This window comes from Epinephelus lanceolatus, chromosome 10, assembly GCF_041903045.1.
Source record: "Epinephelus lanceolatus isolate andai-2023 chromosome 10, ASM4190304v1, whole genome shotgun sequence".
Taxonomy (NCBI): Eukaryota; Metazoa; Chordata; class Actinopteri; order Perciformes; family Serranidae; genus Epinephelus; species Epinephelus lanceolatus.
Genome location: NC_135743.1, coordinates 7,945,593 through 7,971,907, shown reverse-complemented (window position 1 = coordinate 7,971,907; position 26,315 = coordinate 7,945,593). Strand labels below are relative to the sequence as shown.

Here is a 26,315-nt window from a genome sequence, read left to right as displayed (position 1 = left end):
TGGTTCATTTAAATATGGCTTCCTCCTCACTGATCCCTGCTACATCAATGCTGCCACACACTGCTGCCACTGCTGCTGGCAAAGCACCTCCACCACCTCAGCCTCCATCTTTCTAATTCAGAGTCCCGACATTGCTCTAAGGTCAAAATGGTATTTAATGTCTTGCTCTGGCCCACTCTTGTATACCCAGGTTATTTTTTTTGGCATTGCGCTCCCTGTTTTGGCATAGCATGCTGTCTAATCCAGGGAGCACCTCAAGGAGCACCCTCAGTGCCACACGTGACTGTATTTCCATTTGTCATAATAAGTGGTTAATACTATGATGAGTGTTCCTGAATGAACCTCATTATTTGAAAATTTGATCATGTTTAATATGGACAGCCATCACTGTATTGTACATATGTGTGTATGACAGCACATAAGGAAAAGCATATTAGGTCTCCTCTAAAGGGATAGTGCACCCAAAAATGAAAATTCAGCCATTATCTACTCACCCATATGCCGATGGAGGTTCAGGTGAAGTTTTAGAGTCCTCACAACACTTGCAGAGATCCAAGGGGAGAGGGGGTAGCAACACAACTCCACCTAATGGAGGCTTATGGCACCCCAGATTCAAACGTCCCAAAACACATAATTGAAACCACAAAATATCTCCATACTGCTCGTCCGTAGTGATCCAAGTGTCCTGAAGCCCCGACATAAAAAGTTGTTTGGAAAAACATCATTTGAACTCTGTTTTTAGCCTCATTGTAGCCTGTAGCTCTAACTGACTATCTGGGCACCACGTTCACGTGTGCGCGCTTGCATCACTACGGACGAGCAGTATGGAGATATTTTGTGGTTTCAGTTATGTGTTTTTGGACGTTTGAATCTGGGGCGCCATAAGCCTCCATTAGGTGCAGTTGTGTTGCTACTCCCTCTCCCCTTTGATCTCTGCAAGTGTTGTGAAGACTCTAAAACTTCACCTGAGCCTCCATCGGCATATAGGTGAGTAGATAATGGCTGAATTTTCATTTTCGGGTGCACTATCCCTTTAAGATACTCTATACATCCATTTTCTGCAGCTTTACCAGGTGCGGGCTGCAGTGACAGCCAGCTAAGCAAAACAGCCCATACGTCCTTCTCCCTAGCTACATCCTCCATCTTCTCCTGGGAGATCCTGAGGCATTGCCAGGCCAGATGGGATCTATAATTCCTCCAGTGGTCATCCCTGGGGTCACCTCCCACTTGGACATCAACCATCTGAACTATCTCAGCTGACCCCTTTCAGTGTGAGGGAGCAACACTTCTACTCCGAGCTCCTTTCAGAACGACCGAGCTTCTCAAATTATCCCTAACACGGCTTTCACAACAGCAATGCAAGTTCAACATTGTGCAGAGCAAGGCCATTATTTCCAACAGAGAGAGATGCTTTGCTCTCTCGGGCAGCTGCGCGAGCCATATCAGCACGCACTGCGCTGATTTTAACACCAGGTTGTGCAGCAAAATGTCAACTAAATACTCTGACCTCCACAACAAGCGTCCAATGGCATCAAAGCATTGCCATAAGGAGAGAGTTATCACAGTGACAATTTTACTGAATAGAAAAATGGAGCAAAAGCAAATGGAGATAGCAGGTTGTCAGAATAATACTCTGATTGTTTAAATTCCAATATAATGTGTAGGATCTTAATTCAACGCAACACCTCCCACAAACTATTTGTTCTTTTGCGTTTGGTCTGGATGTGCCATCACAGCGACTCCATCCATTTTGGCTGCTTGTAACCACAATATGTTCTTCATTACCCAAAGTTCATGACCACAGCTGAGGGTGAGACATGGATCAACAGTTAAACTGAGAGCTTCACCACAAACTCAGCCCCCTCGTCACCACGACCAGTCCAGTACAATGTCTGCATTTCTGCTCACAGCACCAGTCCAATAAATTACAAACTGGATTATATGGTGTGGTCAGTAAAACTACATCCAGCAGCTGTGATGTTTCTCTTTTCACTCTGTCAGTGCTGCTGCCGCTGCAGTCCTTTTATGCTGTTTAGACAGGGTCTGTCCATCACATGACCAGATGACCTCAAGCAAGGGCGTCCATAGATTACTGTTGGCCAGCAGAGGATTGAGCATCGGTGCAATGTGGTGCAGCAACTGTGTGACCTCTATCTGTGTGTCTGTATGTGTTTTCAGTAGTGGTGGAATGTAAGTACGTTTACTCAGGTGCTGCACTTTAGTACAAATTCAAGGCACTTAAACTTCGCTTGAGTATTTCAATTTTATGCTACCTGATGGTACTCCATTACATCTCAGAGACAAATATGTGTGACAGCTTTGGTTACTTTTCAGATTAGCCTTTTTAATACCCTTCTGTCCAGTGAAAACCATGTATCTCCAGATGTGTTGTTGAATGCTTGTGATAAACCGATGGATCCTTAATGCACTGAGGAAATTCTCCTACTACTTCTTAAGCTTAATCAGCTCCTAAAAATCCCCCTTGAATCAGCTGGAAAATGCATCACCACAAAGCTGAAAAGAGGGCTGTTTTTTCTGACACCATGAAAAATTGACTTTTTAGAGATCTGTGGTTCTCACAGGACGGCAACACTACAAACACATGATGATCTTGCAGAATATGATGCATTGCTGTGGATTAAAGTACCCAGCAGGATAAAATGAGCTCAAACCTAAACATTTACAGCAGTAAAATGCAACATACACATTAATGCAGCAGTAACTTTAGTAACTTCAAAGGTCCAGTGTGTATTTATGGGCATATGTATACAGAAATGGAATATAATAGAATAAATTGAGTGTATCTGCCTTGTGTATTGTTGACTGCGTATTATGGATGCTTTGTCCACATTTTCCAGTCCTAGAAACAAATGTTAACAGTTTTGTTTTTCTGATTCTGAGGCTTCAATGATGATGCAGAGTTTGGAAAACCCCCAGAGTCGGGCTGGAGTGTGTATGGGTTCAGTCCTTTTTGTTTTTGAGTGTGAAGGGGGGTGTTAAAGCTGAAATAGAGTGTCTTTTAAGGAAACTAAGAAAAGAAAGCTTTTTTCTCTCCACCACCAAAAAACAGTAACTAACACTCTGGAGCTGAGCCCTCTCTATAATGCTTACACCTTAAAAGGATAGTGCACCTAAAAATGAAAATTCAGCCATTATCTACTCACCCATATGCCGAAGGAGGCTCAGGTGAAGTTTTAGAATCCTCACATCACTTGCAGAGATCCAAGGGGAGAGGAGGTAGCAACACAGCTCCACCTAATGGAGGCTTACGGCACCCCAGATTCAAACGTCCAAAAACACATAATTGAAACCACAAAATATCTCCATACTGCTCGTCCGTAGTGATCCAAGTGTCCTGAAGCCCCGACATAAAAAGTTGTTTGGAAAAACGTCATTTGAACTCTGTTTTTAGCCTCATTATAGCCTGCAGCTCTGACTGCCTCTCTGAGCACTGCACTCACGTGTGCGCCCTTGCGCGAGACCGTGAAACATGGGCAGGACACTTGGATCACTACGGACGAGCAGTATGGAGATATTTTGTGGTTTCAATTATGTTTTTTTGGACATTTGAATCTGGGGCGCCATCAGCCTCCATTAGGTGAAGTTGTGTTGCTACTCCCTCTCCCCTTTGATCTCCGCAACTTCACCTGAGCCTCCCTCGGCATATGGGAGAGTAGATAATGGGTGAATTTTCATTTTTGGGTGCACTATCCCTTTAAAGGTCCAGTGTGGAGGATTTAGGGGGATAAACTAGCAGAATATGATAAATTAAGTGTTTTCTTTAGTGTATGATCACCTGAATAATAATAAGAATAGTTGTGTTTTCATTACCTTAGAATGAGCCATTTATGTCTACATATGTTTCTACAGTGGCCCAGAATGGACAAACTAAACACTGGCTCTAGATAGGGACATTTGCGTTTTTGTGTGGGCCACTGTAGCTGCTTTATTCATTGTTTTCACCAGTATAGATAACCTGGCCTGTTTGTTTTGAAGAGGAGGAGACCCCTGCAGATAACTCGGCTCATGGTAAAAGTCTCCTGAACGTCTGAATCTTAAGTCGTCAAAGAAAAAGAGGTGAGCACACATTAGCAGGTGCTGGGACAGCAGCCTGTCTCCAGCATGCTAAACAGCGTCGGAGAAACACTGATTTGTTTTAACGTGAAACTGCTTTATTCAGCGCTTTTATCAGTTTAAAACAATGGGTCCATTTGTTTTGGAGAGGAGGAGACCTATGCAGATAATTCAGCTCACGATAAAAAAACCTCCTGAACAAGAGACACTGAAGGAATTCTAACCAGGAGAAGTTTCAGCTGGTTGCGATCTGTAATCCTCACTGCTTGATGCCTCTAAATCCCCCTAAATCTTACACACTGCTCCTTTAAGTTTGCTGATAATACTTACATTCTTTCACATAAAACAGGACTTTTACTTGTAGTGTATTTCTTACAGTGTGGTATTAGTACCATTACTGAAGTAAAACACACTTCCACCAGTATGCCTAAACACTGCCTGATCTAAAGAAGAACATCTGGCATTAAACGGCCATTATTCCAGGCCGTTTCACTCAATACCATGACTGGAACATTTATTTAAGGTCTCTGGACTCTGAAAAGGGGACCGGTGACTTCGGTTATTAGTTGTGTGTAATTTATGTTCTGTTTAATTTGAGCTGAGGCTCAATACGCTACAGGCAAGAGCCAGAAAATCTGCCCAGTTCTTCCAATCCACATAATATAAAAACCGCCATGCTTAGATTTAACAAGATGAGAGTGATCTGAATACAAAAAAGACATGAGCACGTTTACATTTAAACTTCAGCTGAAAGCAAAACACCTTTTCAGGTATGTTGACCATCGATTTTGATCAATCACTAATGGTTTAAAAGCCATCATCGACCTAAGTATAACTTTACATTACCACGTCCCATCGAGCCTAAGTCATTACCACAAGAACAATAATTAATCTGTGAACTATTTATGATGTGGCTGACCTTGTCACTCCTGATGAATAATGTTTATACCACGAGCAGAGCGGCAGCGACCTCTTTGCTCCCTGCAATTAGCAACCACCTACTCCCAGTCGGCTCCGGTGTGCCAGGCATCAAAACAACCTGAAATCACAGCGATTAACTCACTCGATCTCATCGTACTCACCAGCGAGCAAAAAGCTGCCATCACACCTGCTTCTCTGGGCAGCTTTTCAATGGCGCGGTCACCGGCTGAGTGTAGTTCCAGAAAAGTGCAAGTAAAGGGTTGGTGTTCATTTGAGCCGTTCGTTTTTGCCTGTGAGTCGTCATTGAGATTTGGCAGCTGTTCTCGACGTGAGCGAGCTAAAATAAAAGCACCATCAGAGCAGACTTGAAGTGGTAATCAGATTCTCTGGTGATTATTTTTTGTCTTTGCTGTGGTGTTATTTCTACTGACTGCTAAAGATTGCTTTTGTTTCTCTTTGTACTCATTTTCCTCTTTCATCTATCAACAGCTGGAAAGTATAAACTGCATCATTTTCTCACCAAGCGAATGTTTGTCTGGCAAAGACCGACTCTACGTTGACCCAGCGTTTTGAAAAGCAAACACCAGTTGGGGAGAGTAAATTGTTCGGGGGCTATTATCAAGGAATACTCCAACATTTCAGCAATTTGTTTTCTCTGAAATGTGGAGTGTGAAGATCGATATCTATTTCATTTTTATGAATTCAGTAGAGAGATGGCTCCATGATTTGTTTAGCCAAACTTTGCAAAGAGCATGAAGGAGGGGGAAATAGCCTCCAAAGGAGGAAAAAGACGCCTTCCAACACTTCTAATATTGAGCATGAAACATTCATTTTTCACCCTGTAAACGGTAGTTTCACATCTTATCATAATCGTATCTCAAGGTCCACTTACAAGCTTTTTACTGAGTTTCTTTTAACCGCATCTCACAGTCTCATAACTGGATGGAGTCTGCTCAGCTTGTTTAGTGGGAGTTTGCTAAAACCAGTCAACAGCACATCAAAGAATAAAGTAGGTGTTGATCAAAAGCTGGCAACCATGAGTGCGGATTTTGAGGGGGATTCAAGGGATATGTCCCCCTCAGTATTTAAAACATGTGCATTTGTTCCCCCAGTAGGAAGATGAAAGTAGCAGAGGACTGTTTTTGACAGAATTAAAGACATTCCCACCACAAATTGATGCAGAAAAAAACACATATTGGTGCAACTGGTTAAATTAAGTGTTTGACGCTTAAAATTCTCTGGCATAGGAGGCCAAACCCCAAACAACTGTGACTCAGAGGTACAGTGGGTTGTCCATTAATCAAAAGATGGGTGGTTCGATGTCCAGCTCCTCCAGTCTGCATGTTGACATATCCTTGGGCAACATACTGAATCCCAAATTGCTCTTGATGGCTGTTCCATTGGTGTGTGAGTACATGTGAATGGTTACCTGGTAGCAGGTGGCACCATGTAAGGTAGCCTTGGCCACCAGTGTGTGACTGTGTGTGTGTGAATGGGTGAATTTGACATGTATTGTTAAAGTGCTTTGAGGGGTCGGAAGACTTAAATAGCACAATACAAGTGCAGTCTATTTATCATGTACCATGTTTTGTATGTCCTCCCCAATGCTGAGACAAAACCTACGCCCTTGCTGCCAGCGATGAGGCAAAAAGTGTCTTCTAACCTCTCCAAAAAATATCATTTAAAAGAATGACAGGAGGCACTTAAATCCTGTAGCAAACACTGAGTGGATAGAAACAGTCTCTTAAAATGTATCATGATGGTTCTTTTTGTGACTTCTTTAACGTAAATGTTCAGGGCAGTGGTTCTCAACTGATGGGTAATGGTCCAAAAGTGGGACATGTTTCTGTTCTAGATGGATAGATTTGTAAAAAACACTTTATTTTGATGTAGAGTGAATCTCTGGCACAGAGCTTTTACTTTGAAGTGCCATTCTTTGCTGTAACGTGAGTGACTAACAGACAGCTACGTGACAGAGACAGCAAACTAGCTTGACAACATGGCCAAACACAAGTATGACGCTATTCCTTCCATTTTTCTTTTTCCAGGATTTTGGGGCATGATGACTAAGCTTTGACAAGAAATGCAATGACTTAGTGGCCCCCTGAGCCCTTGGGCACCTGGGCCTGGATCCGAATAGGCCCGTTTGGTAATACACCCATGGGCGGACTGTTGCAAATTCGTATTGCTGCTGGTATGAATAGTTTTGATGTGAAATATTTGCAGTAAAGTTTTGCATTTTCATGTCATTCATTCATCACACCATGGACTTTGTGACCCAATTGGACGCCATGTTGGAAAAGCAGAGCAAAAACAAAGCAACGCCCACCTGCAGGAGCACACATTCCAAATTTACAGCTAAACAGTACACTAAAATAAGTTTGCTGCCTAATTTGACAGTTTGACCGCACATTTGACAGTTGCATTAAAGACTCTTGCCTCTGATTGGTTGTTGTTTTCCATGAGCTGTATTTAACCATCACTCCCCAATATCCAATGTAAAGATATCTATGGGGAGCGATGAGGCTGCAGTCTAGACACCAAACCCTTTTGTGTTCTGTTGTTGAAATAAACATTTAAAACATGAGTTGTTTGACTGTAATTAAAGTTACCAACTGTATCTTCAACTCTCAGCAACAAAGAAAATAATTGCATTTCCCAAAAATGTCAAACATGAATGATTTTTAAATAAAGAGTTGCTGGAAGGCACTTTTGACACAGCAGAGGCGGCCATTTTGTTTGTTGCTAAGCTAGGCTAAACATATCAGTAACCCCCCTGTAATGAACGTACAGAGATGAAACTGATACAGAGCGTCTCGTCTAATAGTGCCCTCATGTGCGAGCATATTTCCCAACATGGCTGAGTGATCCTTTCATTCTCGCTACAGTAAGGACGACAGAAGTCGAAGCTCATATCTGTTTAATCTCTCTATGATAGAGTGAGGAAAATTAGTATTAATCAACAAGAACGAGGAAGGTCTTTATCTGCCGACTTATTACTAAGCCTGGTTGGTGAGGCCATCCCATGTTAAGACATGCTCGTCTTTGCCCTTGTGTTGGGGTGAACCCATCAACCACGGTGTCATTAAAGAGCCATTTGCTGTTGGGAGGGCAGGTGATTAAAGTGTACTTTGGCTGGTCTAGGACGCCGTGCACTCTGGGAAGCCTCCAGTAATCCATATCCCCAGTCAGTGTGACCTAACTGGCTCTGCGAGGCCCAGTTAAGAACTCAATCCCCTCTCATTAATGGAGGTAATGACTGTGATCAATCTAAAGTTGGTATGGCCGAGCGGGGCCCGACAGCAAACTCGGAGGAGAGAGAAAGAGACAGAGAGGCCAGGTAAAAGAAAGGATAGGAAAGCAGAATGGAAGAGGGTAGATTTGGGAGACGGAGTAAGATAGAGTTGGAAAAAGATAAACTGGAAAAGTAAGCAAACTTTGGCAAAACAACACTGGAAAATCAAGTGTGTGAAGGAGGAAGAAAAAGGGGGAGGTAGGTGAGGGGCGTGAGAGGGTGAGAGGAAAGAGATAACATTAAAGGAGAGTAATCGAGTAAGGGACACAATTAAAGAGAGAGAAATTGAGAGGGTGGGAGTGGTGAAGGTAACAAAGATAGAGAGAATCAAGAGAAAGGTAGAGCAGGACAGGTGCTGCGACCCTTGGAGACAGGACACCGTCTCTTTTCTTTCCTCCATTTGTACCTCAGCCTCTCCAGACGCCCCCCCTGAGATTTGCTTTGGCGATAGACGAGAAATGCTGCTCTGAAATCCTTCCACTCTACTTAGACTTTCAGGCAATCACAGGACTCCCCCGAGATCTGATTACCTTTCTCAATGAAGCTGGATTAAGCTCTTTAATTAAAATGATTGGGCCTTATTATATGCTGTCACAACTTAAAGGACAGAAATCCCTCATGGCTCTTGAGTTCTGTCAAATTTTATTGGACGTCTGTGATTTTTTTCCTCCTCCTTCCTTGTCAGTATTCAAAGCGAGTAAATGAGAAAAGAGTCACGGTTGAATATTCCTAGAATAAAAGATTGATAAGGTGAAAAATTTGCATTCACAAATAAGTGTGCATTGACGCTTGCAATCATCTTTTTTGTTGAGGGGGAAAAAAAGGAACGTTATCTTAGATATTTAACAGTGGCAGGAGTCACTGAATTGAATTCACACTGATTTATCTCTTTCCAATTTCATCTGAAAGCAAATGATCCGCACCTAATTTATGTTGGGAAGTTTCTGCGGTTACACATTGCCTTCCAAAATCCCCACAAATGAGAACATTTGCAGCACCGCACAGGTATGGAGCCAATCTAATCACACACTCATCAGGTTTGCTGCTGTCTCTGACGTCTGTCTGTAAGCGCTTTTTCCAACCCAGCGCGTATGAAAGCAGACTTAGACACAAAGGCAGTTTTTGAGTGGGGTGGGGAGGGTGGCGGAGGGCGCCAGCAGCCGGTGGGGACCTGAGGAAGAAGGCTGTGGAGGGAAAAAGCCTTAGCTAGCCTCCTGCCTCCCTGCAGCCTGCTCTGTTGTACAGCTGCTGTCAGTGCTGGCATGGCTCCCCTGACAATCTGCTCTTTAATAGCTAATATCAGGGTACATTTCCTCAGGCACTGGACTGGAACTGAGAGATGGCGGGCTGTGCTGTGGGCATTTCTCTCTCTCCCTCTTCGCCTTTCTCGCTCTATCTCTACTCTCTCTGGCGCTTGGTGGAAGGACACACAAACACACACACACACACACACACACACACACAAAAACTTGACAGGCGGCCACTGAGTCACCCGGCTAATCTATACCATCTCACTGTGTCCAGCTGTCCATCCATCTCAGGACACACACAAGTTCAGCGATGAGTTGAGGAACACACGTGCTCGGCAAATTTTATGAAACCTACCCTGTGATTACAGGCTTTCACACAGACTCATTATTCCAGGACGATGCACTTATGTTTTTACACATCAACTTAAACTGTGCTCGGCAGATGGACTTGTGAAATCCAAATGAACAGTTTTCATTCCACAATGAATTTAAAGTTGTCTGGCGGTTTGTTTTCTGCTTGCATCTGTTGCTACAGAGACTTTCCTGAGATAATTTACGAAAACCTGGAAAATGTGATGCTTACACCCCAAAACATTACTCAGGAAATTAGTGGAATCAGCTAAGCTTTAGCTAAATTTAAAGTTTTATGCATTTCAGGTTCATTCAACTTAAAATTTCTAGTTCTCATTTTTAGACCATTTCAGAACCTAAACATAAAATAAACATGAAACCTTGTGACTTAAAGTCTTTTGACTTGAGGTGAGTTGATGAACGTATTGCTGAGAGTTAACTCAACTCAGAAAACTGATTTTACACATTAAACTCTGTCGTCTCAAAGAGCACTACTGCAAATGTAAAGAAAAAAAACTGTGTGTTTTTTGACTCCACGGGGAGCTGTGCGAAGGCTGATAAATTGCCTCAAGTTATGTAATTTCAGTCGGCATTAATTCGTTCTAAGGACTACAAGTTTTAACATTTAAAAAAATCTTTTGATGTGGATTTAAAAAGACTTTACCAGACCTCTGGAGCCCGTCCCTAATGCCTGCTGTGGGGAAGAGGCTCAAGGCCAAACGCCCAGGAGCGGCGCTGGGCACTGCCAATTTAACATAGTGGCCAAACCAAGGAATTACACCCTCCAGATCTGTCATGTGATGCCACTGGGCCCAAAAAGACTTACAGGAAATGAGACATCTGCAAATTGTGGAAATTTTTTCCTAGGATTAACTATCAACTTCCAAGTATGAACATTTAAATAATCATGTCTTAAAAGCAGCCATATCTGAAGTGCGAGCCTGAGATGGAGTGGTTGGAGGCATGGTGAAAGGAAATGCTGGTGCGCCTGCTCCATGGACCCATGCATGCAAAAGATCTGAGTGACTTTATAACTGGAACTTTTTATGGCTTCGTGCTCCACTCCCCCAATGCTGAATCAATGTTCATCTCTTTTAAGTTTCTAAAGACAGACATTTAGTTTAACAGCAGACTTTTTTTTGTAGTTCGTAGAAAACAGACATGATAGGAACTTAAATACGTTAAGACAGAAGCCACTCTTGCTTTCTCTGATAATAATGAAAACAGTGCTAACTATGAAGAACACACAAAATTAAGGTAACCATTTGTGTGCATCTTTTTAAGTAGTTCTACCTCTGCCATTACTGAGTTGACACCATGAGTCTTTTTTATAATCTGACAAACTCAATTAGTTTATACAACCAACATGATTTGGCTTGACCCCCAAAAATTTGATTAAGTTGAACCAATTTAACATGTATCCAAAAGTTGTGTTTGTGGTCAAACTGTTTTATTTAAGATATACAAACTTATTTACTTTAATTCCATTCTACTCAAAGATTTCAAAAATGTTTTAGAACTTCTAAAGATAAGTTATCAACTGACTAAAACATGTTCATGGAACAAATGTAATTTTCTGGAACAATCTGTATGCATTTTTTAAAGTAGTTTCAACCCCGGCAGTACTAAGTCAACCCTATGAGTCTTTTCTTATCTGACAAACTCAATTAGTTTGGTAGAAAGAACATGATATGTTTTGACCTGGAAAAACGTCATTGAGTACACGCTAATAAAGCAAATGCAATTTTTTAATGCTGAAAAACATCTTTATTTTAAGCAATAACCCCATGAATCATTTTTCAGAAGGTTGGTATCGTGTTCGTCCATAACCCCCCAAATACAACAGGGTCACTGGGTGCAGGCTGACATGTTGTCTTTGAACAATTGACCTGTGGCTAAGTCCCGCCCTCAAACGCGATGAGCCAATCACAGTGCGTATAGCCATTCCCATACACTCGGACATTGTCTGCCTGGACGTCCATTGAAATGCATTGCAGAAAGTCAGTTTTGTTCGGTTTTATGAGCTTGATTTGAAGTTTAAAAATGGTCAAATGGTGTGCATGGGGTACATGCAACTCCGACACAAGGTATTCTGAGAGGCTGGGCGACGGGGTCCGTGTACTTCGCGGCCGTTCGTTTTTCGTTTTGAAATAACAAATTGAAACACAGAAAACCAACCATTATCCATTTTTTGTTTTGAAATGACCAACCGAAAAAGAAAAAAAAAAGATCCGTCTCCCGTTTTTTATTTGATAATAAAGAAAAGAAAAACGGAAAACGAATCATTATCCATTATCCGTTATCCGTTATCCAATTTAATTTGGGAATTTAAAAAAACCCTGTGGGAAACTACTTTCTCTATTTTTTGTTTGTTTCTTCTCTGTGACCAGTAAGTTGCATTCATGTGGTGTCGGAATAATTGGAAAAATGACTTGTATTTTCCTGGCTGGGAAAATACACATGAACGCCCGCTCATGTCGGAAAAACAACTCGGAGATAATTTTGGAACAGGAGTTGCCGACTTGACTGAAATTGACGTCACTTTCACAGAAAACTGGCAGACAAAAAGGAACGTTTGGTCCATGGTAATAAAACTTTTTATTAATTCACATATTGCATATCATTTTTTGCGGACGTGTAATGTGTTCTGTGGTATGTCGTTAGTTGCTGTCCATGTAGAGTGACGTAGATTAGTTAGAAAAGTTATTTATTAGCATAACATGTCAGATAAAGCAATATTCTAGTAGTTATAGGAAATGTACATGCTCTGTACATTTCATAGACCACATGAATGCAACTTACTGGTCACAGAGAAGAAACAAACAAAAAATAGAGAAATGAGTTTCCCACAAGGTTTTTTTTAAATTCCCAAATTAAATCAGATAACGGATAACAGATAATGGATAACGATTCTTTTTCCGTTTTTCTTTTCTTATTATGAAATAAAAAACAGGAGACGGATCGTTTTTTTCTTTTTCGTTTGGTCATTTCAAAACAAAAAATGGATAATGGTTGGTTTTCCGTGTTTCAATTTGTTATTTCGAAATGAAAAATGAATGGCCGCGAAGTACACAGACCTGATGGGGTGTATTTTTTACCCTTTCCTAAACTCAACCGAGAAAAGTGTCTCCTTTGGATAAAGTTGTGTGGTAACGTTAGACCACAACATCAACTCAACGTGAATAAGATTAACAATGATGTCTACATCTGTTCTAAGGTAAGTCAACATTGTGTTTGAGGCAACATATTGTCACTTTGCTGGAAAGAAATATAAAGATATCTTTAACATCTCTAGCTAACGTTAGCTAAAGTTAGCCTAACGTTAGCTCCTAGCTGCGTGGTTCATCATGTCATCTTGTTTGCTGGGAGTTCATTAGCCTATTTTGTTCTAGTTTTGTACTTTGGTGATCGTACATCATTGTTAGCTGTTGTCCAAAGGGCTCTAGTTAAGCTAACGTTAACTTCTGGAGCTTAGCTTCATTAACTTATCTGTAATGGCAGAGATAACAAAGGTTGGCAAATGTTACGCTGAATGATTCAGTGTAAATACTGTAGCACCAAACTAACGGAGAGACACTCTTGGTAAATATGGTAAAAAGGCCGTTATCCTTTTCTCATATTCTGAGCCAAAAACCTTAGCTTCAGTGGCACTTTAACTTATTGTCTTTGATGGTGACGGCAACGAGATGCGGTTCACAAACGTACACTGGGACCTGTAAATGTTTGGCTTGTAATTTAAGCTTTTCATCGACCTTCTCAACAATAAAATGATGAATATATCCCTCCAATGCGTAGTTTAGACCCTTTTGGTTACTTCTCAATGACATCTGATCGTTATGTCCCCAAAAATCATCAATTGCCTCCTGCGAAATGCCGTGTACTGTGACACCAGCCATAGCGCCGGTCACTGAATGTTGATAGTTTGTCCAAGTGAGTGGAGGGGGCGTGGCTTAGCCATAGGTCAATTTGTCTCACAAAGTGTCCACAACTTACATCAACTAAACAGTTGCTTATTAAACATAATATTGTACGTTATCTGAACTTAACTGAGGTGGTTCCACATTTCCAAAACTCACGCTCATGAGCCAACTTTTAAATAATAAGTTCACCTCACTCACATTTTAAAGGCGGCAGCGAAACCTGATTAAATTATTTTACAGTGAACACCTACAAAATCACTCTGCCCCAACAAAACACTCTCACTGCAGCTCCTTGAATGACACAATCAGGTCTATTTCTGATACAAAATTAAGCAATCACCTTACATTGTTCGCGGCATGGATATGTTGTGCTGTGGAATAAAATTATCTCAAACCCAATATGTTATTTTGCTGGTAATGTTAGAGCAAAACAAACCCATTGAAAGCCCAATCTGCAAAGGCAAATAGAGCTCTTCCTCCCTGTTGTTTCTGCCTCCTCTCACTACAGCCATTACTCTTCCCTGAACTCTGCTTTTCATTAGAGCGAGTTCGCTGCCACTGATATACCGTCAAATACTCCAGCCTTACAGATAATGCAGCATTTACCCACCTCGACAATTAATTCTTCTGACATCTGAGCACATTAATATTCATTACCTAGTGCCACTTGTGACAAACCGCCACCACCGCGCACTGTAGATATGATAGTGAGATGGTGCCGAAATGTGCCGTGTTTTTTTTAAGGGCACTGAAATGATTAATAGCCATTTGTCTGTGTGGTTATGAAGGCTTGTTGTCTCTTGAGGTCTCTGCATGTGTATAATGTGTTTACAATTTTGTGCGTTTTGTAAGTGTATGTTTGGTGTCAGGGCTGTGTGGAGTCCATTACAGATGGGTATCTGAGTGCAGGTAGAGTGGGCGGAGGTCTATGTCTGAATCCCATCTGTTTAGCACTCCGGTTACAAAGCATATTGGGAACAAAATAAGGCTTCAAATGCCAGTGTTCACCTGATATGGATGCAAACACTAGAATTAAATAAGTAGCCTTAAGACATGTAAAAATGGTCTTATTTCTTTCTGACACTATCATATTATATTACGCTCCATCAGCATAATATAATGTTTTAGTCAAATATTGAAACCAAAGACTCATTTTACTAAAAATCACCTGAAGGTCTCCTGTAGAATTTCAATGACAGAAATCTATGGGCTTGGTTTGTTGCTGTTTGCCTGCACAGCATGAGTTTGTATTGAGTGAGACTAAAGAGTGAAGTTTTTATTTTTAAACCTAATGCATTGGAGTACAGATGCAACACAACAAATATGTGTCACTCACTACGAGGGCTGCCCCCTAATAGTCAACTAGATGTTAGTCGACCACAGAGGTCATTGGCAAGATTCATTGGTCGTTTGGTCGCAGAAAAAAAAAAGAGACAAAAAACAAAACAAAATATGAAACTAGGAGCTGCATCTTGTCAAAATAAATTGAAACCTATATGATCAGAAATGTGGGAATTTAATTTGAAAGGACAGACACAGGAAGTGGCCATACTCAGCAGTTAGACAGGAGTCAGGTTACAAACCAATCACAGCCGACAGATATCTTTCCCTTCTTCTGTAAATATTCAGTCTGATATATCGGAAAAGTTGATAGTTGTTAGTGCAGGGCTACCCAGAGCTTTACATCTGTCCCACAGACGATAGGCCTACACACTTATAAACAGCGCCTGACCTCACGTTTTCCAGGCGGTTAAAGACACGGTATGTCTACGGCCCCTAATTTCCAGGGCTGGTACCTGCGGTTATTCCACAGGCTAGTTAATAACATGTCGGGCAGGAAATCCAAAGTGTGGGATCATTTTGAGAAGATGAAGGACGAACCCAAGGTGATATGTAAACTCATCTTCATTGGTCGACTACAAACATGATGTATCATCTGAAACATGGAAGTAGCTACATGCCCATTAGCCCACAGCGTCATTAACAGGCGGCTCGCTCAGTGTGTGACGTGCACTTGGAGATAAAATATAGGCCTATATTAATGAAGGTTCATTAGTACGGTTTTGTATTTCTCTGTAATGTAGCACAGTGTTAACAATGTTACTGATACTATTCTTTCTCACACCTTCAACTCAAACCACCAAAATATATCATTTAATCATTACATTAATATCGTAAACATGCAGGCGACTAGTCGACTAATGGCCCTAAATGATGACTATTGGTCAACTAGGAAACTTCTTAGTCGGGGTACTGAATTACTTTAGTAAATCATTTGGTCTATGATGAACTGAAAAGAAGAAGTACAAAATAACATTTCATGATAATGATGATTACAATTTTATGGTTATATATGTTGACTAAATATTTATTTTCTGCTTTATTTAATCATCTTATACTGAACAATTTCAGTCTCCATACCTGACTCTTGCTAGATAACCTACATGTAGCAGGATAATTAATTTACTTACTATAGCTCCTATTAAATATGATAATTATTTGATGTGCAATTCAGATGTGACAGCTGACATTTAAAAATAAAATAAAGGAGGAGAGAAAATGTAGTCAGTGTTTTGCAAGTGAGTTCTGCATATCAGTTATCTTCTATCATTGAAGCTTCTATCACTGAAAATCCGGCTGGTTAATTATCGAGTCTTACATGCTCAAGGTTCCCGCAGCACAAACACCCCGCAGTTCATGTCCTTTCTGTGTTTGTAAAAAGATGAGTAAGGAGGAAACAGTGAATAAAATGTTTGAACAAAAACTGCACAGAATGTGACTCCTTCAAAAGGGCCAAGTTGTACATTTACAGAAATGCATCTAAGATTTTAAATCCAGGGTCGCCCATAAGTGGGGGAACGGGGGAAGATGCAATAATCACATTTATCCTAAATATAAGCAATCACCATTACTAAAACAACAACAACAAAAAAAAAACACAGTACAGTGTTTATTGTTGCTTTAGTACAATGTGTGTTATAATAAAAACCTCCTCTCCTGAAAATGATATGAGTCTTTTTTTTTCTTCTTTTTCTTGGTGTGCAACCACAATGGGACTGTGAACAAAATTCGGCCCTGATGATTTTCCATCATCACAGTCAGGCTCCTTCTTGTGTAGCTGAACGTCTTCACCCGTATTCTTCAGCTCGCTCGATCAAATATGCTAAGTTTGTTGTCTGTCCCTTGCAGTCGCCTTAAGACACGTGAAGATTGAGATTTAGTGGCCGTAGCACCTAAATTTTCGATCTGCTGACTCTGTGGTTTCTTTTAAAAGCCAGCTAAAAGACACACCTCTTCAGACAGGCGTTTGGGTAACTTGTCTGCACCAGGGCTGTACTTTCTCAAATTTCGTGTATTGTCGTTGTGTAGTGTGATTTCTTCTTTTTTCTTGTGTGTGTGCAAATACTTTTGCTAGTTGTGCGCATTCCACTAAGCAGCTCACGTTGTCATGTCTCTATGACTTCTTTCTTGCTGTATTGCCCTTGTGAAGCACTTTGTGACCAATGTTATTTCCTGCTTGACCTCTGACATTATATGATAGGACAAGAAACACTTAAAGGGGTGGGGGAGGTGATGACAGCTGTACCAATGCACCTGCCTGAATGTATAGTTGGCTACTGACACCTTTGGGACTGTGTAACCCCTAATCAGATGAGCTGTTCCAACATCAAGTGGGCCAGAGCCGGCAGGTCTTTCTTCTTTCTCTGTGTCTTCTTTTCCCCCTACAATTTTCTCTCAGCGTTGCCGTTGGTGGCCTTGAAGCCCACATCTGGCATTTGCCAGAATTGCCCGATGGCCAGTCTGAGCCTGTACACAACTGCTGTGAAGGTAGATATTACTAATGTTGGAGTGAGTTTCCTTGCTATGCCAGGACCTGCACATAAATTGTGATGCCAGAGCAGAAAGGAAGGGAAAAAGAGCGAGTTGGAAAGGGCTTTAAGCTCAAATAATAATGTAATGGCCAACTTTTTTCAGTCAGCTTAGTAAGCTGCTCCAAGCTAGGCTGAAGAAGCGAACAATAGCCAGGAAGCTAATGTTACAGCTAAAATTACTAGCCTAGAATTAGTGAGCATTAGTGAAGGGAGCCATGAGGCACCACCACCTGGGAGAAAGAGCATGATAGTTCCTAGTAACCCACGTCACTGAGAAAGTCTCTCAGTTCACATGTATGTGCTGAGTAAAGTAAATATGGGGAGAGCTTTTTTAAGGGGCCCAGCCATTTTAGTCTGGACATAAAACCACTGTTGTTTGACGTCACCTGAAAGCTCTCTTACGCTAAATGACGACACACTGCAGCATGGATTACCTCAGTGGATGCTTAAGTGCAAATTGCTCCACCTAAAAGTTTGATATTTGTATAGCAGCTTACAAACTCTGTGGGATGCGAGGCAGAATGCTGCCAGGCGTAAAGCTCTTAAAATAACGTAAAGACGAGCATGTGATCTCTGTGAGGTTAAACATGTAGAACTAAGTACTTGTTGATAGTGTTTTCTCACCTACTTTTGAACTCGTCAGAAGAGCATTATTAACAGCGTGTAGCATTTATGAGCCCAAATCACCCTCACATTCCCTCTGAGACATGATATGAATACCTGGTCGGGCATCTCAACCATTTAATGGCTGTGTTTTCACCTCAAGCAACCTTTAAGCAGCGAGCATGAATAGGTCAGACTTGACAAATAGGTCATGGTACACGATGAGCTCCAGAAATGTGTTCCTAATTTAAATACTTGTGGAACATTGGAAGAAGGCATGGGCAGTGGTGAAATTAATCCCAGAGTGCGGCTGCTCAATGTGTTTCCAATTTCTTTAAAAAACTTCTATTGTTACAGTTAAAGGGGAAGACTTTCATTGGGCCAATTTCATGACATAATAACAGGCGGCTTAAGGAATATTACAGTGCAGGAGAAGGAGAGAGCAGGCCTCCTCAGCAGCACTCTCAGCTGCCAGAGACGTTATCCTCAACAGGACCAATATGAAACACAGCAGATAAAATAATTTGAAATAATCTGCATCTGGTTGCTGTCAGATGCTGCAAGTTGCAGCCCGTGTTTGTTTACTTTTTCAACATGCTTTAAAGCAGGAGTTCCACAGAGAATAAGAATGTTTTTCGGCAGACACCTGGCCGAGATAACCGGATTTAAACAGCCACCTGGCTGCAACGTGATGAATATTAAGTTACACACAGTCGGCACACAACAATGTGCACCGGCATAAGTGTAATTAAAAATGGGATAATAGGCAAATGCAAAGTACAAATCCAATATAGGAGGCAGAGTACATGGTTATATAAGTTACAACATTTTTTGCAAAATGCCTGCAAACTGAAGAATTCAGATGGCTTCAAACAAACTAGTTTGTACAACAACTACATCTGAAAGAGTACCTGCTCTGAATGGCCAAACTCAAAGGCAGGATGAAAGGCCTGCCGTCACAGCCTCCCCGTGGCTGCCTTCCTGATCTCTCTCCAAGAACTCTGTGGCTTTTACGTGTCTTTGCAGTGTCAACGCAATGAATTGCACATACAGTGATAATGGCACACCCTTTCAGACGATCTCTCCTCAGAGGCATTCATGATGTTGCACTCGATTTTACAAAGAGAAAAGTGAAAAAAAGAATAGAGAAAAAGAGGGCTTGGGAGAGAATTAAACACCTGTTTTCACTGCAGCTACACTGAAGTATAAAGAACTTTATTGTAAAACCAGTGCTTTCCGCTGGCGGCCTTTATCAACTATTAGAATGCATTGTATGTACCAATGGTAGTGGCCCAAGTTTTTCTGTTGTGTCACGTCAGTTGTGAAAAACCAGGGCTCCAGACTTAAATAAATGAGCAAGTACAAGAAGACCACTGTGACTGTTAAGCAGGTGGGCTCTGTGATCTCACTGTTGCATGATGAGATGATTAGCAGGAGCCGGTGTCCTGGGGAGAACAGGAAATTGATTTGGGACAAACAGAGATCTTCCACGGGCCAAGTTTGGGGCAAAAGGATGCAGTAAACTGTTGCGGCAGAGGACGTAACCTGTTGTCTCCCTGATAAAACTGCATTGCGAACAAGGAGTCGTTTTTAAAATTGTCAGGAAGAGAGCTAGCTGACGTTAGCTGTTAGCAGTTAGCAGCATGGAGGTTGCATTGAGTTACATTATGATGCTTTCAAGTTCTATTCAGCAAACATTAGTATTTGGGAAAGGTAAATTATAACATTCTCATGATGTGTTCCATGTAATCTTGTAAAATTTAGTTTTTAGAGAGAAGTTTTAATACATACAGTTGTTTGAAAGAAAAATCTATTGATGTTTTCACATTAATATAAAATAGAAATCACAGGGGAATTACGATATATTATATACTGTAAAAAAAGCTTTTTAAGCAGTCATGTTTCTGAAGTTTATGATGTGAAAGGTTATATTAAAGGTTGTTTCATACATTTGTATGATTGAGTTGTGCTCATTCAAAGGAAGTGTAATGAAGGGCTTTACTACTTTTAAACAGATCAGTTATTTTTTGTAGTGTGGATTCCTGTGTTTCAACAATAGTATTACTTTTCTCTAGTGAATCAGGCTGTTCTTATGCAGTGTTCACACGTTTTCCTACAAAAAATAAAGCACCAAAATTTGCATGCGACGTATTTTGGAAGACTGCGATCATGTATCAGTATACAGGAACCAGTCCCGAGCGGTCCCTTAAAGATGCAGGTTTGGGCAACACATTCTCACTCTAATCTCTACCCTGGGTGTGTTGGTTGTTCACGTCATGGGACGCTGTGTCAAGTTCTGCCTGTTACATGCATTGTCTCTTTTCAAAATACACTTCCATTTTCACAGGAAATGTACCGTTTACATTGCACTAATAAACGCACTATGTTGGTACAACAGGTCCATCCCATTAGTCCAACAGTCAGCGGTGCTGAACGGCTCCCAGCGGGTGTTTGCCACTTTCTTTTTCATTTTAACCCACAGCATGATCTTTTTCTGACCCTAACCAAGTGGTTTTTGTGCCTAAACCTAACCAGACCTTAACCACAGGGCATCATGATGATTTCGGAACAACAGGACTTCGGAACAATGGGTTTAATATGGTCAGAACAATGGGCAGTTCCCGGTACAACACAGTCAATGTTTGTTGGACCCATCCACCACCCCTCCCGCCTGCCTAAATCGGACTTTTGCTGCCTTAACTTTTGTTCTTGTCCCGTTGCGTTGACGCTGACAACTTTTTTGTTGGTGTCTGACGCCACAAATCACTGCCCAAGCGCTGGGTTTTGGCGACTCCGGAGTGAGGCCAGGTTGGTATGGGTGATGGATGGGTCACAAAATAATGATTTTTCCCCAAGAGACCAATGTTCAGAGTGAACTTTGAGTCATATTAAGGTACATCGTCACCATGTTTGTTTTCCTAAACTCAACCACAGTAACTTTTCTTGCCTAAATCTAACCTGCATAACTCTACATTAATTATGCATCTTTATGTTAAGCGCGTAATGTCATTTGTGGGGAGCTAATTCGTAGGAAATCCTACGAACCACTGAATGAAGATAAAAGGACTGAATGCATTACACTTATGTAGCCATAAGCCCATACATTGGTCACACAATAAAACTGATGTTTATACTACTAGTGTTGCTGATGTTTTTACCTCTTCATATAAAAAAGTTAAATCCCCCTCAATTCTGCTGTCTTAGAGGAGTTTACAACTCTTAGAGGCATTCAGACTGAAAGCAGCCCTGCATGCCGTCGACTGGGCGGTCCCATTCACATGAATAGGAGCCACGTTTTTTCACACAGCGCTGCTGTACGTCAGATCACAGCCTCAAAATGATCCGACAAGCATTATGTTTGAAGCATACTGTGACCCTGCCTCATTCGACTAAAATTCAATGTATGAACACTGACTGAGTCTGTAGCCAGCCATTGGCACAGCAGCTAACACAGGGTTGATATAATCAGCTGTGAGTCCATCCAACTCCTAAAGTGATTGCATGTTGTGTGCAGCAAATGTAAAATGCCAAAAAGGTGCGTTTTTTTGGGTCTAACATTCATTCTCAGCAGAAGGGCAGCAGCTACAAAAAGAAAACAACAAAGAACATGTGTTGGGGAATGTGCAGCAAGCCGGAAAACACAAACCTTTCCTGTCGGTGCCGTTGGGGACCTGCGAGGTGTTGATGCCCTTGGCGATCTCCTGGTTGGCGGTCTCCTTGGTGACCACTGAGCCTTTGAGCTTACTCTTCGGAGCATCCAGGGCTTTTAGCTTCTTGGCATGTTTGGTCCCCTTGTAGTGGGCCAAGGCCTGGCTCTGTGAGGAGAACAAATAACAGGCTCGATTTAACGCTGGGAAAGCAGCTACACACGGAGCCAGGATGAAATGGAATATAAAAACTAGAGGAACACAGTCAGAGTCAATGAAGCAGACTAAACATAATTAGCAGGAGACAGTTGATACGTCTTGCAGGCCAGCAAAGAGTGTTAACATTTGAAAAATAAAATCTGCTCTTACAAAATGATTAATAAATCCAGGTAATTGGTTTTCAAAGTAATGTAAGTGCTTTTTTTGGATGTATTGAGGGAATAACTTCAAGAGTGTTTTTTTCCATTTTACCCAAAAGGCACATTTTGTAATTTAAAATAATGAATTGTTCTTGAGCAATGAGCTGCATTTTATACATAGATATATTTTTTGCAAAATGAACCCATTATATCAGTCATTTCTCCTCAGTTCCAGCCCCTGAATAGCTGTTGAGATTTCAGATTTGTCTGGCTATTCAAACTATAAAGGGGTGATAATGACATGACCGTTCGGTGTGAATATGAAGCTAATTTCTTTATTAATAAAAAATAACACCTGGATGTCAGTGATTAAGAAATTTGTGTGACCCATGATGTATTATTTATGAGCGTCTGTTTGCTCTAAAGTCTGAACACGTAGCGCCACTAAGATTCACCTTCACAAAATATTCACCCAGGCACACAGAAGTGGGACATATGCAAAGACTTTGAGCTGTCCTTGTTTACCTCTGCACACGTCCCTGCATACTTTGCCTGTGGCAGGAAGCAAGGTATCAGGAGAGATGCAATTGCCTCTTGGAATAAATAAGTGCGCCAACCACGCATCCCCAGAAGACATTTGTAAGCATCTTTATTTATGGGCCACAGTGGGGATATTCACTAAAGACTGCTGGGACAAAGGGACCATTCAAGGTAGTCCTCTCTGCATTACAAAATAAGCAAATCATTGTTCCTGTTCCCTTTTGTTCCTCTTCAGCAATTAGTGTCTGTTGTTTTAGCCGGTGGTGAAGGAAGTACTCAGATTCTTTATTTAGGTAAATGTAGAAATAAAACAGCATAGAAATACTCAATTACAAGTAAAAGCTCTGAATTCAAGTATCAGTAAAATGTATTTAAAGTATCGGAGTTAAAGTAAGTAAAGTACAGTTATGTGTGTACATTGAGCCAAAATGGAAAATGGCTGCTCTCCATTCACAGAACATGTCCTTGTCTATACCTATGGGCATATACAGAGTTGGCAAACAAGCCTTTAAGTATGCAGCTTCATATATGAATCTTCCTCAGAAGGATTTAACATCACACTCACTGCTTCCTCTCGGCCGTTTCAAAGCACTGTTGCAGGAATTCTGTATGCAATTATCTATATGCCAGTGTCAGAGTGTATTTAAGCTGGTCTTTTGTATTGTTTGAAGTTGCCCTTGTTTTTCTTGGTTTACTGGTTCACTTAAAGCATAAATTAACATACTTTCCTTTGTGTTTCTTTGAAGGAATATCTTTTTGCATATTTTTGATTTTGTATTTTTGTTCTATTTTGTCCGTCTGTTACTTACGTTGCTGCATGTCTTTGCTAGAACACTCTTAAAAAAGAGATTTGTAATCTTGAACCTTTTTTTCCGGTTAAATAAAGGTTAAATAAATAAGTATAAGTATCTTAAAATTGTATTTAAATACAATACTGGTTTAAGCTGTGGTCCCATTGTTTTAAATGTGAAAAAAGCTCATGATCTCATGATAAAGCTTTCAGAGCATTTTGTTTTCACATTGGGGTAAAATGAGAAAAGACGCTCTATATTGGGACATGAGTTTTGCAGGATCATGATGCATTAATCAACTGTTGAGAGAAATAAATTGGTAGACTAGCAAAAAATTCTTGTCCAAGAAAAGAAGCCTCTGACTTCAAAACGAACGACAATCCCCACTCTGACCCATTAATGAAATACTTTGAACAGAGGTAGGCAACCTACAGCTCTGTATATTTTGTATATATTTCTTATTCTTATTTCTACTTAATACGTTTATATTGTGCTGTGCCTTGCAGTGGTGTACACATATTTTTATATTTCTAACTTACTAGTTTTTTACATTGTAATGTAGCATAAGTGATGTTTTTACACACTCTACATACTCAGCACATTATACATATTTTATATTGTTACATATTTTATATTTTTCACATAGTTCATACTTTATACTTCTGTTTCTAATTGTAAATCTCTTTGCTTAACATCAGAGCGACTGTGATCACAATTTCCATCTGGGAATGAGTTCTTGTGAGTCTGATTCTGATTCTGGGAAGCCACATGAAACCCTTTAGCCCATTTCCTGTGGCTCCCTGTGGGTTTGACACATTATCATTGCTGTGGGTCTAAAGAAATTCTTACATTCTAATGTGTAGCCCGTACACCAAATCCAAAAAATCTTCTTACATATTGTCAACTAAAATGTGTGTTACACGTCTACACCCTGGGCACTTTTCTTAAAATATTGTCAAAACCTCAAGATTGTTGGCTCGTCTTGAGTCTACCTAGCTTGGCCAGCAACACAGTCCAATCCAACAAAGGAAAGGTCTCACAGGAAAATAGAGAATAGTGCTACTTTGTGGTTACATATTAATAAACGCTCATTTAGAACTATTAGTAATGTTGATAATTTAGACATGGGGTGTCAAACATACGGTCCGTGGGCCAGAACTGGCCCACCAAAGGGTCCAATCCGGCTCACTAGATGAGGAGACTAAAGCCCCTTTTACACTGCCAGATTTTCGGCGAATGTTGGGCCGTTTTGCCAGCCAGCTGCAAGCGTTTAGACACACAGAGCTGGATTGGCGAGTTGATCCAAGTTGCCCAATTTTTCGCCTCGTAGGGTAGACATATTGGCGGAACCCTTTTTGGTTTAAAAAGAATGAAGCGGCCTTCCGCCATGGGAGGGGCTGTTGATGACACCGCACGTGCGACCCACTGGCGGTGGACTAACAGGAAACAGCTGATAGCAGGAATGAGCAGCTAGTAGCAAGAGGGAAACGCAAACCTGACAGACACTGTAAAGATGAGCAACTGAGGAGACAAGGGAGTGCGCACCCTCCTTGTCCTCGCAAACGAAGAGGCCATTAACCGTCAAATGACAGGAACGGTGAAGAACAGGCTGACTTATGAGAGAATCGCCGAAGGACTGACCAGCCGCAGCTTCCCTCGGAGTACGTCACTGTTTACGTCACACGATGAGTTACACATTTTGTTACTTGCTCACGCCCCCCATTGCCCCGAAAAAGGCGCATTCTGTATAAACAAAAGTAGGTAGGCGGCATTTTGCTGCACTCCCTGATTTTGTTTTTATACTGCCAATGCTGAAAAAAGACTGATTGGGCTTTCCTGCAAATTTGTGCAATTCCTATTTAAAAAGGGCATAAGAAGTGCCAGGTTTTAAGAGCAGGATAAACAATGCAGACTTCATGTAAAATTCTGCTTCAGAGGCTTTTCCACCCTGACCAGGATACAGTTCTCTAATATAACAATGAATACTCACTGTGACCATGTTGAAAGATATTGAACACTGTGCAAGATATTGTCAAGCAGCAGCTTCAGTTCAAAAGAATCTGTATCAGGAAATATATGGATAAATGCACATGTAATGTGAGAAGTAGACTGACTGAATGAGGAAAAACTGAGACACTGTTGAAATTGCACTTATTTTTCTGAAGACATCTCAGGATGAACGTCTACAGAATGTACTTGTAATTCTTTACACAAAAAATGGAAATGATTGTAGCTGATGGTACTTAAAGGTTATTGTGCGATGATTTCATTGGCCGGCCCATCTGAGATCAAATTGGGTTGCATCTGGCTCATGAACTAAAATGAGTTTGACACCCTTGATTTAGACTAAAAAGGCTGTGTTACCTTAATCATAAGGCTGTTTTGATAGTAAAGGTTGTCGACCCCTGATCTGGAAGCCTTGTAACCTTCTAGATTGCTAGCAATGGTCATGATTTCTAGCTAGCTAGCTAATGACGCTGGCAAACTGTTGAAACTACAATATATTATTACCTGAGGGGGTTTCTTGCCCTAAGGGTCCAACTTTACATTTTTACTGCAAAAGAGAAAAATCTCCTTTTTATTCTCAAAACCAATTGAATAACTCTCCCCACAAATCCCCAAGCTTCATATCTTAAAGTTTTATGTAATGTAAATACATAGATCACAATTATCCAGTGACAAAAAATTATAT

The 26,315-nt window shown here is 40.9% G+C and overlaps 1 protein-coding gene across 1 annotated transcript in view; it reads right to left on the bottom strand.

The window, feature by feature from the left end:
• znf385d (zinc finger protein 385D) overlaps positions 1 to 26,315 on the bottom strand; it is a 135,364-nt gene that overhangs the window by 20,677 nt on the left and 88,372 nt on the right. The window contains exon 4 of the mRNA XM_033641091.2: positions 21,933 to 22,101. Coding sequence (XP_033496982.1) covers positions 21,933 to 22,101 — 169 coding nt within the window. The remainder of the gene's footprint in view (positions 1 to 21,932; positions 22,102 to 26,315) is intronic.